Raw genomic sequence first — 12,845 nt, forward strand, 5'->3', positions numbered from 1 at the left:
AAAGTCTCCCCGGTGTATAAGGACCAGTAGGTGACGTCCCGTGCAGAAGCAGGGAGTCGGTAAATGGCAAGGAAGTATGGGCTGGGGGAATTGTGGGAAAGCACAGGAGGAGGACTGGCATCCAAACTGCTTACCCTGCATCCACACTGCTGAGCGGGGACGTTAGCAGCTTGAATGTTGGCAGCACTGGGCATTAGCCTGTCCCGCAGACGGGCCCGCTAGCCCAGGTGTGAAGCACCGCCACGCTTGAGCAAAAGGTTTGTGGGTGTGGCTGGGATTTGGGTTCGGAACAACACTTAAGTAAGAACTCGAGTTAAGGCTGCAGTGAAGACAAGCACGTAGATTATAAGCCTTGTGGGGCAGGGCCCATCTTTTCACTGAGTGGGTGTGTCATAAACAGATAGCTAAGGGTTAATGTCTCTTTCACCTATAAAAGAGTTAACAAACAGTGACCTGAAACACCTGACCAGAGGACCAATCAGGAGACAAAATACTTTCAAAACTGGGTGGAAGGAAGTTTGGGTGTAAGTTCTTTTGTTCTTTGTCTTGGTTCGGTGACCCTCTCGGCTCTGAGAGTGATCTCTCTATCTCCAGGCTTTCTAATCTTCTGTTTCCAAGTTGTAAGTACAAGGATAGTAAGACAATAGGTTTATATTGTTTTTTGTGTATTTCCATGTGTGTAGTTGCTGGAATGTTTTAAATTGTATTCTTTTTGGATAAGGCTGTTTATTCATTTTTCTTTTAAGCAATTGACCCTGTATATTGTCACCTTGATACAGAGACCATTTTATGTCTTTTTCTTTCTTTTTAAGACCTGTGGATTTTTTTTTTTAGTGGGGACTCAAGGGGATTGTGTCTGCAGCTCACCAAGGAATTGGTGGGAGGAAGAAGACGGGGGGGGGGGAAGAGAGAATCTCTTTGTGTTAGATTTACTAAGCCTGAATTTGCATACCCTCTGGGTGAGGGGAGAGAGAGATTTGATCTCTCGGTACTTGTGTTTCAAGGACTTGAAGCCAGGGAATCTCCTAGAGTACCCAGGGCGGGGAAATCTGGGAGGAGGTAAAGAGGGGGAAGGGAAGTGGGTTATTTCCCTTTGTCGTGAGACTCAAGGAATCTGAGTCTTGGGGTTCCCCAGGGAAGGTTTTGGGGAGACCAGAGTGAGCCAGACACTGGAATTCTCTGGCTGGTGGCAGCGATATCAGATCCAAGCTGGTAATTAAGTTTGGAGGTTTCACGCTAGCTTCTCATGTTCTGAACTCTAAGGTTCAGATCTGAGTAGGAAAGTTATGACAGGGTGTTCAGTGACTGGCGGCACGGAGCCCTAATCCTGAATAGGACTTCTGTGCACCAAAGGAAAGTCACCAAGCCAAATCCTCAGCCTGCACAAATCAGCGTCACTCTCCTGAAGCCAGTGGATCTGTGTGATTTATACCAGAGGGGGGTCTGGCCCACTTTTCCTTTGGCAGCTGGTAACGGGCTTCTGGAACCCCCTTGCCAACAGCATCCTGATGGAGCCATGTCTTGTATGCTGCTGTCTCCATTGCCCTGATGTGTTTATGCCAGCCCTTACCTTCTCCAGTTGGTGCTTCTTGCCAAGCACATTATAAATCTTTCTGATGGAAAATTGCTTTCTTTTATTGGGTGTCTCGCCATTCAGGATAAATGGCATCTGTTCATGCATCTTGGAGTTTCTATTTTTATCAGCTGCTCACAGAGCCACATGTAGCCACTCTGCCTCATTATCCTAGTTAATTTCAGCCCTAGTGCTTTTGTTGCTGTTGTTGGTATTAGTATATAGACGGGAGATGAGGAGGCAGTGACCGAACAAGGCTATTCCCTCTTCAGCCAGCCTCCTGGCACCAGGCTTCCTGCTGGTGCCTTGGAGTAGCCACAATCCCTTGGCTCCCTGCATCACCAGCAGAAGAGAGGGTGAGCGTGCAACAAGGTCCTGGCACCAGTGAAGTACCTCAGCCACCTGGTACATGACCTTGCTTACCTGAGTAACCGGGTCCTTCCCCTAAAGATGTGAATTTAGGTAACTCTAGATGCGTTACGAGAAAACCGAAGAATATTGTCCCAGGCTTCGTATGCAGGAAAACGTTCCTTCTTCTCCTTGGCAAAATGCATAATCACACGTGTTGGACCCTCTCCACTCCTGAGAGTGGGGCTGTGGGGAGAGCTCAGAGTGCACTGTCGTGGCTCTGGCCTGATGATCGAGGGCCTAGTTGTCTTGTATCTGCATATTCAGTTTAACGCAGAGGTTCTCAACCATTTTTCTTTCCGAGGCCCCCCCCAACATGCTCTAAATTTCCACGACCCACCTGTGCCACAACTGGTTTAAAACCAGAGCCGGCATTGGGGATAGCAAGCAGGGCAATTGCCTGGGGCCCCATGCCACAGGGGCCCCCCCACGAAGCCAAGTTCAGCTTCAGCCTCAGATGGCTGGGATCAGGGCCCGGGACTTCAGCCCCATGTGGTGGGTCTTTGGCTTTCTGCCCTGGGCCCCAGAAAGTCTAACACTGGTCCTGCTTGGCAGACCCCCTGAAACTTGTTCGCGCCCCCCCCCCCGGGCCCCTGGTTGAGAACCACTAGTTTAATGGATGCTTGCAGGAGACAGGAGATGGTGAAAGAAGAGGGAATATGAAAAGGTGAAATGCAGCTTATTCCTGCTAAAAAGACCTTGATGTGCATGACTGTGTTTCCCAGGTTTGGGATAGAAACGTATGGGCACCTCTGAGATTTAGACAGCTGTCTCCTGGCCCATCAATAATAGCTCCAAACAGATGTTCCTTAAGAGATGCTTAGCTCCACTCCATCTGTGGTGCAGACTCTCGCCACTTATTTCTAATGTTACTGGGTGTTTTTTCTTAAACCCCCAGCTCCTGGAGTCACGTGATTGTGAGTCTCAGCTTCCAATTAAAAAAAATGTTTCTAGCCAATCTCATGATTTCTGTGGAGCTGGTCTCAGGACTCTTGAGCCCTCAGGGCGGGCAGTACAGCTGCAACCACAGTCAAAACTCCATGTCACTATGTAAAGCCTCAGCTGGTGTGGGGTCTGTGTGCCTGAGAATCACCCTTTTGGTGAACTTCCACTTTCTGGCTGTCTGGTTTAGGAGGAAATTGAATAATATATTTTTTTCTTCCTGTTAGTTTTATCAAGTGGCCAATATTAAGAGTTAATATCAGCTAAACTGAATTTTCTCTCCCAGTTTCTGTGTTTAAATGGCCAAACTTAGCAAATCTACAGGAAATAAGCAGAACTTGGTCAATATTATTAAGTTACCCATGCTCAGGATGTGTTAATAGTAAAGTTTTCCTGCAGCTGCTTTGCAGGAAATCTCTTCGCTAACGTGAGGTACTGGGAAAGTAAATAGGCCCCTCATTGGAATGAATTTAGCGTGTGTAACATTTCATGTTGCAGAGAGATTCCCTATTTACCCACCGAATGGGTACAGCATAGACAGCAGCAGCCTAAACGTCCCTCATGCAGCTTTGCCATTGTGTCTCAGTGCTAGGACTGACTAGGTGGTTCAGCCGTTCAGTCTCGTTCATTCATTGCTGGCAAGGATGCTGGCTGAGCGTGACCGTTAACTCATTAAGGCACTGAACAGCCATGCAGAGGTTCCGATGTCAGCCAAGCTCGAACTGGTGACAAGGAAAGTTCTTGTCGTGGGGAAGGGCTCAACTAGGCCTTCTTGACCAGGGCCAGTGCTAACTTTTTTGCCCCCCCAAGCAAAAAAAAAGAGCGCCGCCCCCCCATTAGCGCCACGGTGCCCCTCCCAAAGCCCAGCCCCCCGAGCGCCACGCAAGCCCCTCCCTCAGGTTGATGCTAAAAACCCCATGAATGGTTTCTATAAAGTACAGCGAGGGCAGGTGTTGTCTTGTTCCGAGAGCATACAGAGCCTGGCATGATGACCCTTGATCCCTGACTGGAGCCTCTGGGTGTGGTGTTGCCGCGATACAAAATAATGGTCTTCTTTAATCCAAGGAACTCAAAGCGCTTTACAAGCATTAGTGCATTAGCCCTCACACAGTCTCATAGACTTTAAGGTCAGAAGGGACCATTATGATCATCTAGTCTGACCTCCTGCACAATGCAGGCCACAGAATCTCACCCATCCATTTTCATAACAAACCCCTAACCTATATCTGAGTTATTGAAGTCCTCAAATTATGGTTTGAAGACCTCAAGCTGCAGAGAATCCTCCAGCAAGTGACCTGTGCCCCGCTCTACAGAGGAAGGCGAAAAACCTCCAGGGCCTCTGCCAATTTGCCCTGGAGGAAAATTCCTTCCCGACCCCAAATATGGCGATCAGTTAAACCCTGAGCATGTGGGCAAGACTCACCAGTCAGCACCCAGGAAAGAATTCTCTGTAGTAACTCAGATCCCAACCCATCTAACATCCCATCACAGACCACTGGGCATACTTACCTGTTGATAATCAAAGATCAATTGCCAAATGAATTGCCAAAATTAGGCTATCGCATCATACCATCCCTTCCATAAACTTATCAAGCTTAATCTTAAAGCCAGATATGTCTTTTGCCCCCACTACTCCCCTTGGAAGGCTGTTCCAGAACTTCACTCCTCTAATGGTTAGAAACCTTCGTCTAATTTCAAGTCTAAACTTCCTAGTATCCAGTCTGGTAAGGGAAGTATTAACTCCATCGTGTTTCACATGGGCAAACGCAGAGGCGCAGCTTGGCTAAGGGACTTGTCTAGGGTCACACAAGCCAGGAATAGAACCCTTCTGTCCACAAGCCCCTTCTTCCTCTCTGCCCCTGTGCTGTGGTAGAAGCCGTATCATTTAAGTGTATTTACCTGCAGCGAGAGAGCTGCAGAACGCTGGGCGCAGCTAAAAAGGACCGCATGACAATTAAGCAGTAAAAATAGGACTAGTGGGAGAAAGGCAAGAAAAGGAATGAAATCTTCACACGTGCTGTGTGAAGCTTATTCATTAAAAACCCAGAGGGAGTCAGTTCTGAAGCTTCAGATTAATAGAAGAAGAAGTATGACAAGCAAAGACATCAAAAGATCTCGAAACCATCAGTGAGCACTTTCTTTGAAGATTTAGCTAGTAAGCAGGGAAGAAGTGTGACAATAGCATTTAAGACAACAGGTAAGAAGGAACCTGGTGCAAACAGACAGCTCTTAAAGTCAGCATGTTGGCAGATGGGGAAGGAAGCCGTTTATCTGTCTGTAGGAGTGTATGTGTTTATGTGTTGAGACTGAAGAAGAAGCAGGTACTTTTAACGTACAGTGTCATGGCAAAAGATGCATTGGAAAGAAATTCCTGATTGTTCAGTGGCCTTCCTCTACATCAGCCTCACCTTACGCTGCAAGAGGGGGAGAAATCGGGCCAGATCCTCAGCTGGCATGAATCAGTGCTGCACAACGTAAGCCAGTGGAACTGCCAGTTTGCATCAGCTGAGTATCTGGCCCAGAAAGTTTTGCTAACTGATATGATGTAATAAGCTTCCTTAAAGGTAGCAAAAATACTCATAGATTCAAAGATTTGAAGGCCGGAAGGGACCGTTTGATCATCTAGTCTGACATCCTGTATATCACAGGCCACAGACTTCCATCCAGTTACCCTGAGTTTGAGCACAGTACATTCTGGTTGGCTAAAGCATCTTCCAGAAGAGCCTCCAGTCTCGATTTGAAGACTAGATGGAGAATCCCCCCACTTCCCCTGGTAGTTTTTTCCAGTAGTTAATCACCCTCACTGCTAAAAATTTGTGCCTTATTGAATTGAAATGGTCTAGCATCAACATCCAGCCATTGGTTCTTGTGATGACTTTGTGCAGTAGATTAAAGAGCCCTTTAGCAACAGGCATTTTCTCCCCAGAAAGGTCCTCGTGCACTGCAATCTAGTCCCCTGTGCTATAGAAACCAGTCAGCTTAAAATGAAAAAACTCAGCGGAAAAGACTCCAAATGGCTTAACCCTTGTCTGTCTTCTTTTCTCTTTCAGTTACAGAGAAGGAGGTGCAGCAGTGGTGAGTTTCCAGCCTGGTGTTTCTGATTCCCGTGAGCGCCCGTGTGCATGCAGCCGTTGAGTGACAAGTCAGTTCTCTCTGCTGCGTTGAGTGTGTGCACCTTGTGTAACCGTATGCGTGTGTTTGCCTCCGTTTCTTTTCAGAGTTGTATTGTCTGGGAAGCTGGCTAAACAGAGATGCAAAGGCAGGAGTCATGAGACAAAAGAGTCATACCCAAGTCATTTCAGTGCGTGGCTCCTGTTCCCAGCAATCTTTCCCATAATCCATTTCTGCCTCGTTCAGGCACCAGGCTCTGCATGCAGCTATTTGGCTGCCTGGTTCTTCTGTACTGAGAGCATGGCTGCCCTTGCAGATGCAGGGCGCTTTGAGTTAAACCAGTCTTCGGAGAGTGCAGTAGGGAAAGCGCTGCAGTCTGTCCACACTGACAGCTGCTTACACACTGGCGTGGCCACATTAGCAGCTCTTGCCGTGGCCACAGAGAGCAGTGCATTGTGGCAGCTATCCCAGCCTGCAAGTGGTTGCAACATGCTTTTCAAATGGGTTGGGATGGGGTGGAATGTGACAGGGGGTGTGTTGTGTGTATGTGGGGGAAGAGAGAGTGGGTTTTTGGGGGGCTGAGAGCAAGTAAATTCAGACAGCAGCAAACACCCCCTATGCTGCAGAACCAAATGTGATGGCAACATTAGCCGGGGTTGGTAGCAGAAGGGGGTCTCATTTTGCAGAGCCCACCCACCCTGTCCTTCCCTCCCTGTCAGGTTGCATACGATGCATTGTGACATAAAGCCCTGAAGATCTGGGGGCTCTGGCAGATGCAGTCTCTCTAAGAGCAATCTACATGGCTTAATAGCTGGATAATGCTGCATGTTAGGCAGCCTTAAAACTCCTGGAGGGCGGCATAAATAATGGAGCAGCTTAAAAGAAAAAAAACTGTAACCCATGTTTGCAGGTTTTCTCTGCTGCAGCTTTCCAGATAAATGAGCTTTGCCTCCAAAGCAAGTGCTGACATTGATGCTGTTACACGCTCACCTCTGCGTTCGAACAAGCTCTGAAATCTTTCTGAGGCTGCCCAGGCGTGAGAGACAGTGACAAATGTGAAGGGAGAGCGAGCGTTTCTTAACACCACTGAAGGGCTTTCCTGTGGTGCAGCACCATCCATAAATCCCGCTCCGGCTGTGCTAGTTCTGCACATCGTGTCCCAGCACGCGTGGCGTGCGGCAATGCTTGTGCCTTTCTACCTCCACTAGCAGCACGTGCAAGAGCCCATCGCTCTTGGCTCTGGGTAAAGGTGAAAAATCAAATTCCATCTGCTTCCAGCAGAAGGAAGAAATGGAACCAAGTGATCAGCGAAAAACGGAGCTTGCCAAGCCCTGTCGTAGCACCCTCTCTAGCTTTGATGGGTTAGCTCCTGCATGGAATAAATACACAGGCACTGATTCTCCAGCAGCAATCAGAAACCATCCCATCAAAGCCAGAGACAGTGTAGATGGGTGTAAAAGCAGAGCAAGCCAGAATAGAATCCGGTCCATTGCCTTGGCATTTCTTTAAATGCCTGTAACATGTTGGTTATGGCAGCTGGCTCATCAGCAGACTATCTTGAAAACCCACCTAAATTACGCAGTGCAGCCTGACTGCTGTGTGTGGCATGCTGAATTTGGTCCAGCAACGAAAAGAGCTTTTCTTGTCCTCTTAAAGCCAGTGCAGCGTGTGGATATCGCACCCTCTTCATTTTGCGGGTTGTCATGGTAAATGAAGCCTAATGCGGATGAGAATCAAGGTTCAGGAGCGTCGGTTGGAGAGTGAGTGTGGTAGTGTGTCTCTTTAATGAAGGTGATACGTGCACCCCTGGGAAACTATCTTGGTTTTTATAAGGCCTCTCAGCATCCTGACATCTGAGCACAGAAGCCATGAGAGGTTGTGCTTTGCATGGAGCAACCAGATCTCCCGGTTAGCAGGATACCAGCAGCCTTACTGCAGCATTTGGCTTGAAAGGATTATGACCATAGCCCAGGGGGCAACATTTGAATATTCCTTTGAGAGTGGGCCTCAATCCTCCAGCCCTTACTCCTGCAAGCAGTCCCACTGAAATCAAGGGGGACTTGTCATCTGGATAAGGGTAACAGGATCAGGACCTTGGTGCAGCCCTTCCACTGTGGCAATTATTCTAGGTTGAGGATGGGGGAGGAAAGATGATGAGACCTAGTTTTCAGAAGTGCTGAGCACCTGCAGCTCCCATGAACATGAAATGAAGTTGAGAATGCTCAGGAACTCTGGCAGCCAGGCCCCATGTGTGTACTGAAGGCATGTTGGTGGAAAAGGCCTTGTTCTTCTTTTTTTAAAAACTCTTGCATCCTGCTGAGTGGCTTAAAACTCAACAGATATTTTGGCATGTATAGCTGGAAGAATTCTGTTTCAGTATCACACCAGCCAAACTGGATTATGGTAATTCAGTTCTCAGTAGCATTCAGCAACCCATTGTGCTTCCAGAGCTGAGGAGAATTCCTTTTCTGAGATTTCCTTCGGACTGGGATCATGGGATTTTAATTTCTTGCGTGGGGCAGATTAAAGACAAGGCATCTGGACACTAAACAAAATACATCCCGAGGGGATATTTCTCAGCAAGGCGATTATCCATTGTGTGCCCATTACATCTATGGAGCCCTGCGTGCCTCATATCTGACTGTAAATAATAACATTTGTAATCTCAGTGGAGAGCAGAGAAACACAATTAAAGTGCACTTCAGTTTCCAGCATGGTGTGTTATCTTTAGTGCAGCGCTCTTGTATATTGAGAGAGACGATAAACAGGAGTTCATGCTTTGTAGACTAATGGTCCAGCTTGTTGATCTTACATTGGGCCAATTTGCTCCTGAGAGCACTAGTTAAAGCTGGTCTACCCGGGAAGTTCTTCCAGAACGAGGTAGAGGGCGAATGTAAAGGTCTATAGTTGTTCCAAAATAACCATTGTAGGAATTGCTCACTCTGCAGTAGCTGTTCTGGGTCAGGTTCCCAGTGTAGACACATCCTTAGATTCGGGGTGCTCTTAGCCAAGAGAGCACTCTTCTTGCCCTGCAACATGGTGAAATGTCTCCTCCCAAAAATAATCAACAAAAGAAAGAGCTGGAAAAAAGGAAGTTAGTGTGATTCTGCCATGTAGATCCATGTTCATTACGTTGATGGCTCCTGAACAGATACTCATTTGGGGCCCAGGTTCTGCCATTCCTATTCACAACGGGTAGGACTAGAACTGGTGAAAAAAACGGGAATGTTTTTCTTGACCATTTTTGTTGTAAAATTCATCCTCCAGGGTTTTTCTTCTAGATATTTGAACTTTTGATGACCAATTGAAAGTAGGAAAATGTTGACCAGCTTTAGGTAATACCTCCAATGGGGCTGCTCATTGGTACCACTGGATGTGAAGTGAGGCTGGCAGGATCAGATCCCTTACCAAGAAAAACTCAGCCTGGCATAATCTCCAGCAGTTCCTCACACCTGCATGATGCTTTCAGCTTCAGATTACATCTCCCGTGATACCTCCACAGACTCATTCCCTTCCAGCTTCTGCAGTCCTGCACAAGAGTAACTGAGGGCAGAATTTGGCTTCCTTAGCAATCCTGTTCAGATTGCTTGAGAAAAGATGGAATCCAGATCCCTGTCCTGTAGCTGTATTAGTTCTGCAGGGCTATTCAAAGTGAAAAGTCACAGAAGTAACTAGCTGTGAGTCCGTATGCGGGGATCTGCTGAGTAAGTAGGTGTCATTTTTGCGTAGGCACTTTCCAGAGTAGAAAAGTGCTATAAAGCTTCTTAACAAACCAATGCCTTTAAAGGCAGCATGTCTGAGTTAAGCAGCGGGAATCTGGCTGTTTGCGGCTGCTTCTGTCTGTGCACTCAATGGGTCAGTCAATGGAGGGTCTGGAGCACGCAGGGAGCACTCAATAAGCCAGAAAGCTATAAAGCAACACTGTCAAAGAGTCTCCTGGTGCAGACCATCTGCACTGGATCCGCTGTCACTGGAAGCCTTGCAGAATGACTGTCTGTTTTAGAGGGTGCTGGCATCCTAGGGGAGATGCAGGTATTATCCACTGCCTCTGAAAGTCAGACCTTGAGTACTTTACAGTCAGGCACCCAAATCAAGTCACCTCAACCAAAGGGACCTGACATTCAGAGGTGCTGAGCTTTTGCAGCTCCCACTGGAATCCTTAAGAGCTGCGAGGGTTCAGTATCTCTGAAAATTAAGAGTGCAGTTGCCTGGGCCTGGCTTTAAGTGTTTGATGTTTAAAGCCCCTGTGTTTGGAGGTCGTGGCCTGGCTGACCTGTATTGGACAGCTCATGCTGTACGTGAATGGAACGGGATGCTGCCTTTCGAATGCTATACGGAGCGTTGTACTCCGTGGGCCTCACTCCCAGTCCGTACAAACCTGCTGAGACCAATCGGGCTGCAGGGGGGTGTATATCAGGGCAGAATTTAGCCCCACGCTATGTCAGTAGGAAAGGGAAGATCGAGCCAACAGCATCAGCATTCAGAGCCAAGGTTCATTGTCTCTGCAGGCTGGATGTGAAGTAGGCAGCAGTGCTGTGGGATTCACATGCTCATACACCGCTCCTCGGAGAGGAGACAATTTTCTCTCTTTCTTAGCACAAAACTGGCCTTCTGCTGAACTAGTCAGGCCCACTAGCAGGGAGGATAGACCTCTAAAGGCTAGGAATTGTCACAGATCAGCTGGTTCTTAGCTTCCTGATGCTTTGGCTTCTTCCTTATGTAAACACCCCTATCCTTATTGCTCCCCTGCCTAAGGGCTTGATCTGACTCCCATGCAAGTGAATGGGAAGACTCAGTTTAAGGGACTTCTTTCAAGACTCAGATGTCCACCTCCCTTGGAGGGCAGACCCAAAGATACATTATGAAATTCACCCCTTCCCACAATGTGGAGAGAGGTGTGCACACTTCACCTCCCCTACCTCTCCCCCTGAAATTACAGAAACTGGGTTTAATAATAAACAAAACAAATTTTATTAACTATAAAAGGCAGATTTTAAGTGGTAAAAGGGGTGACAAACAGAACAAAGCAGATTACTAAGCAAATGAAATCAAACATGCAAACTAAGCTGGTTTCACTAAAGAAATTGGTTACCAGTAGTATTTCTCACCCTAGATATTGTTGCAGGCAGTTTGCAGAGTTTCTGTGGCTCAGAATTCCAGTTATATTCCTTTTCAGACTGGACCCGTCTCAGTCTGGACTCCCCCCTTGCCTTCCCTTTTGCAGTCTTTCTTCTTGGGCCGACAGGCCATGGAGAGGAGGAGTCCTGTTTGCCTTCCATCCTACCCTTAAATAGGATTTACATAAGGTGGGAATCCTTTGTTCCCCAGACTTGACCCCCCGCTTCCCTTACAGTGGAAAGTTACACGAAGTCCCAGGTAATGTTTTAGTATCAGGTGACAAGACCATCTGACGCTGTAGTATCACAGTGTCCATGAATCAGTGGCAATATGGAGCGTCCACAGGAAGGCCAAACTTTTCACAGTCCATTGTCCTTGCTGATGGGCCTTTCTGCCCTGTCTGGCTTTTCCATTGTTGTACCTGAGGTGTTATCAGTGGGTGTCATCCAAAATAACATAGTTGAAATGCAGATACATAGTCAGTATTCCTAACTTCAGATACAGAAATGACACAGGCATACACATTGGATAATCGCATTCAGTACATCATAACCTGTCCAACGATACTCACATGAGCCATCTTGCTTAGAGTACATCTCAGTTATATCGCATTCATATCGTAAGCATATTTTCATAAAGAATATGGAATGACACGTCACACCATGTCCAAAGAAGCTGGGCTTTAAGGCAGGCTGGGCCTTGTGCTCACGCTCTGAATGGAACGTGGTGTTTAATTCTTGATCGCACAAGACTTAATGGCTGTTTGATCGAGTACCCCGTACTATCAGTGAGTACTTTGCCCATGAAAGAGGAGTGGTTAGGAAGGCAGAGATTGCTTGGGGGTTCTGCTCTGAAGTAACTTTGCAGGTGTATTGCACTCCATGTGTTTAAGGTGCTGTGCTAAATGTTAACCTGCGGGAGGTGAGTGAGCCTCATTCCCATTTTATGGATGGGGAAACTGATGCACGGGGCTGAAATGACTTGTCCAAGTGAGTCATTGGCAGGGCCAGGAATTAGAATCTGGGAGCCCAAATCCTGTGTTCCTTCCTGTGGAGCATCTACCTCCCAAATACAACTGATCCAGGTGCATTTTGTTCCTAAAGGACCCTCTTCACCCAAGCTTCCAGCTCTGGTAATAGGAACATAAGAATGGCCAGACTGGGTCACACCAATGTACCATCTATCTCAGTATCCTATCGTCGGACAAAAACAACAAAGAGTCCTGTGGCACCAAATAGAGTAACAGATATATTGGAGCATGAGCTTTCGTGGGTGAACACTCACTTTGTCACCCATGAAAGCTCATGCTCCAATACATCTGTTAGTCTATAAGATGCCACAGGACTCTTTGTTGTTTTTTACAGATCCAGACTAACATGGCTACCCCTCTGATACTATCTTCTGACAGTGGCCAGTGCCAGATGCTTCAGAGGGAATGAACAAGACAATGGCAATTTATCAAGTGATTCATCCCTTGTCATCCAATCCCAACTTCTGGCAGTCAAAGATTTAGGGACACTCAGAGCACGGGATTGCATCCCTAACCATCTTGGCTAATAGCCATTGATGGATCTATCCCCCAGGAACTTGCCTAATTCTTGTTTAAACCCAATTATACTTTTGGCCTTCACCACAGCCCTTGGCAACAAGTTTGCCAGGTTGACTGTGTGTTGTGTGAAGAAATACTTCCTTA

At 47.2% G+C, this 12,845-nt stretch overlaps 1 protein-coding gene across 2 annotated transcripts in view; it reads left to right on the forward strand.

Moving 5' to 3' along the window:
- Nucleotides 1-12,845, forward strand: part of NCS1 (neuronal calcium sensor 1) — a 110,493-nt gene that overhangs the window by 56,816 nt on the left and 40,832 nt on the right. For both annotated transcript variants that reach the window (XM_030535789.1, XM_030535788.1), the window contains exon 3: nucleotides 5,974-5,998. In XM_030535789.1, coding sequence (XP_030391649.1) covers nucleotides 5,974-5,998 — 25 coding nt within the window. The remainder of the gene's footprint in view (nucleotides 1-5,973; nucleotides 5,999-12,845) is intronic.

This window comes from Gopherus evgoodei, chromosome 16 (genome assembly GCF_007399415.2).
Source record: "Gopherus evgoodei ecotype Sinaloan lineage chromosome 16, rGopEvg1_v1.p, whole genome shotgun sequence".
NCBI classification, from domain to species: domain Eukaryota; kingdom Metazoa; phylum Chordata; order Testudines; family Testudinidae; genus Gopherus; species Gopherus evgoodei.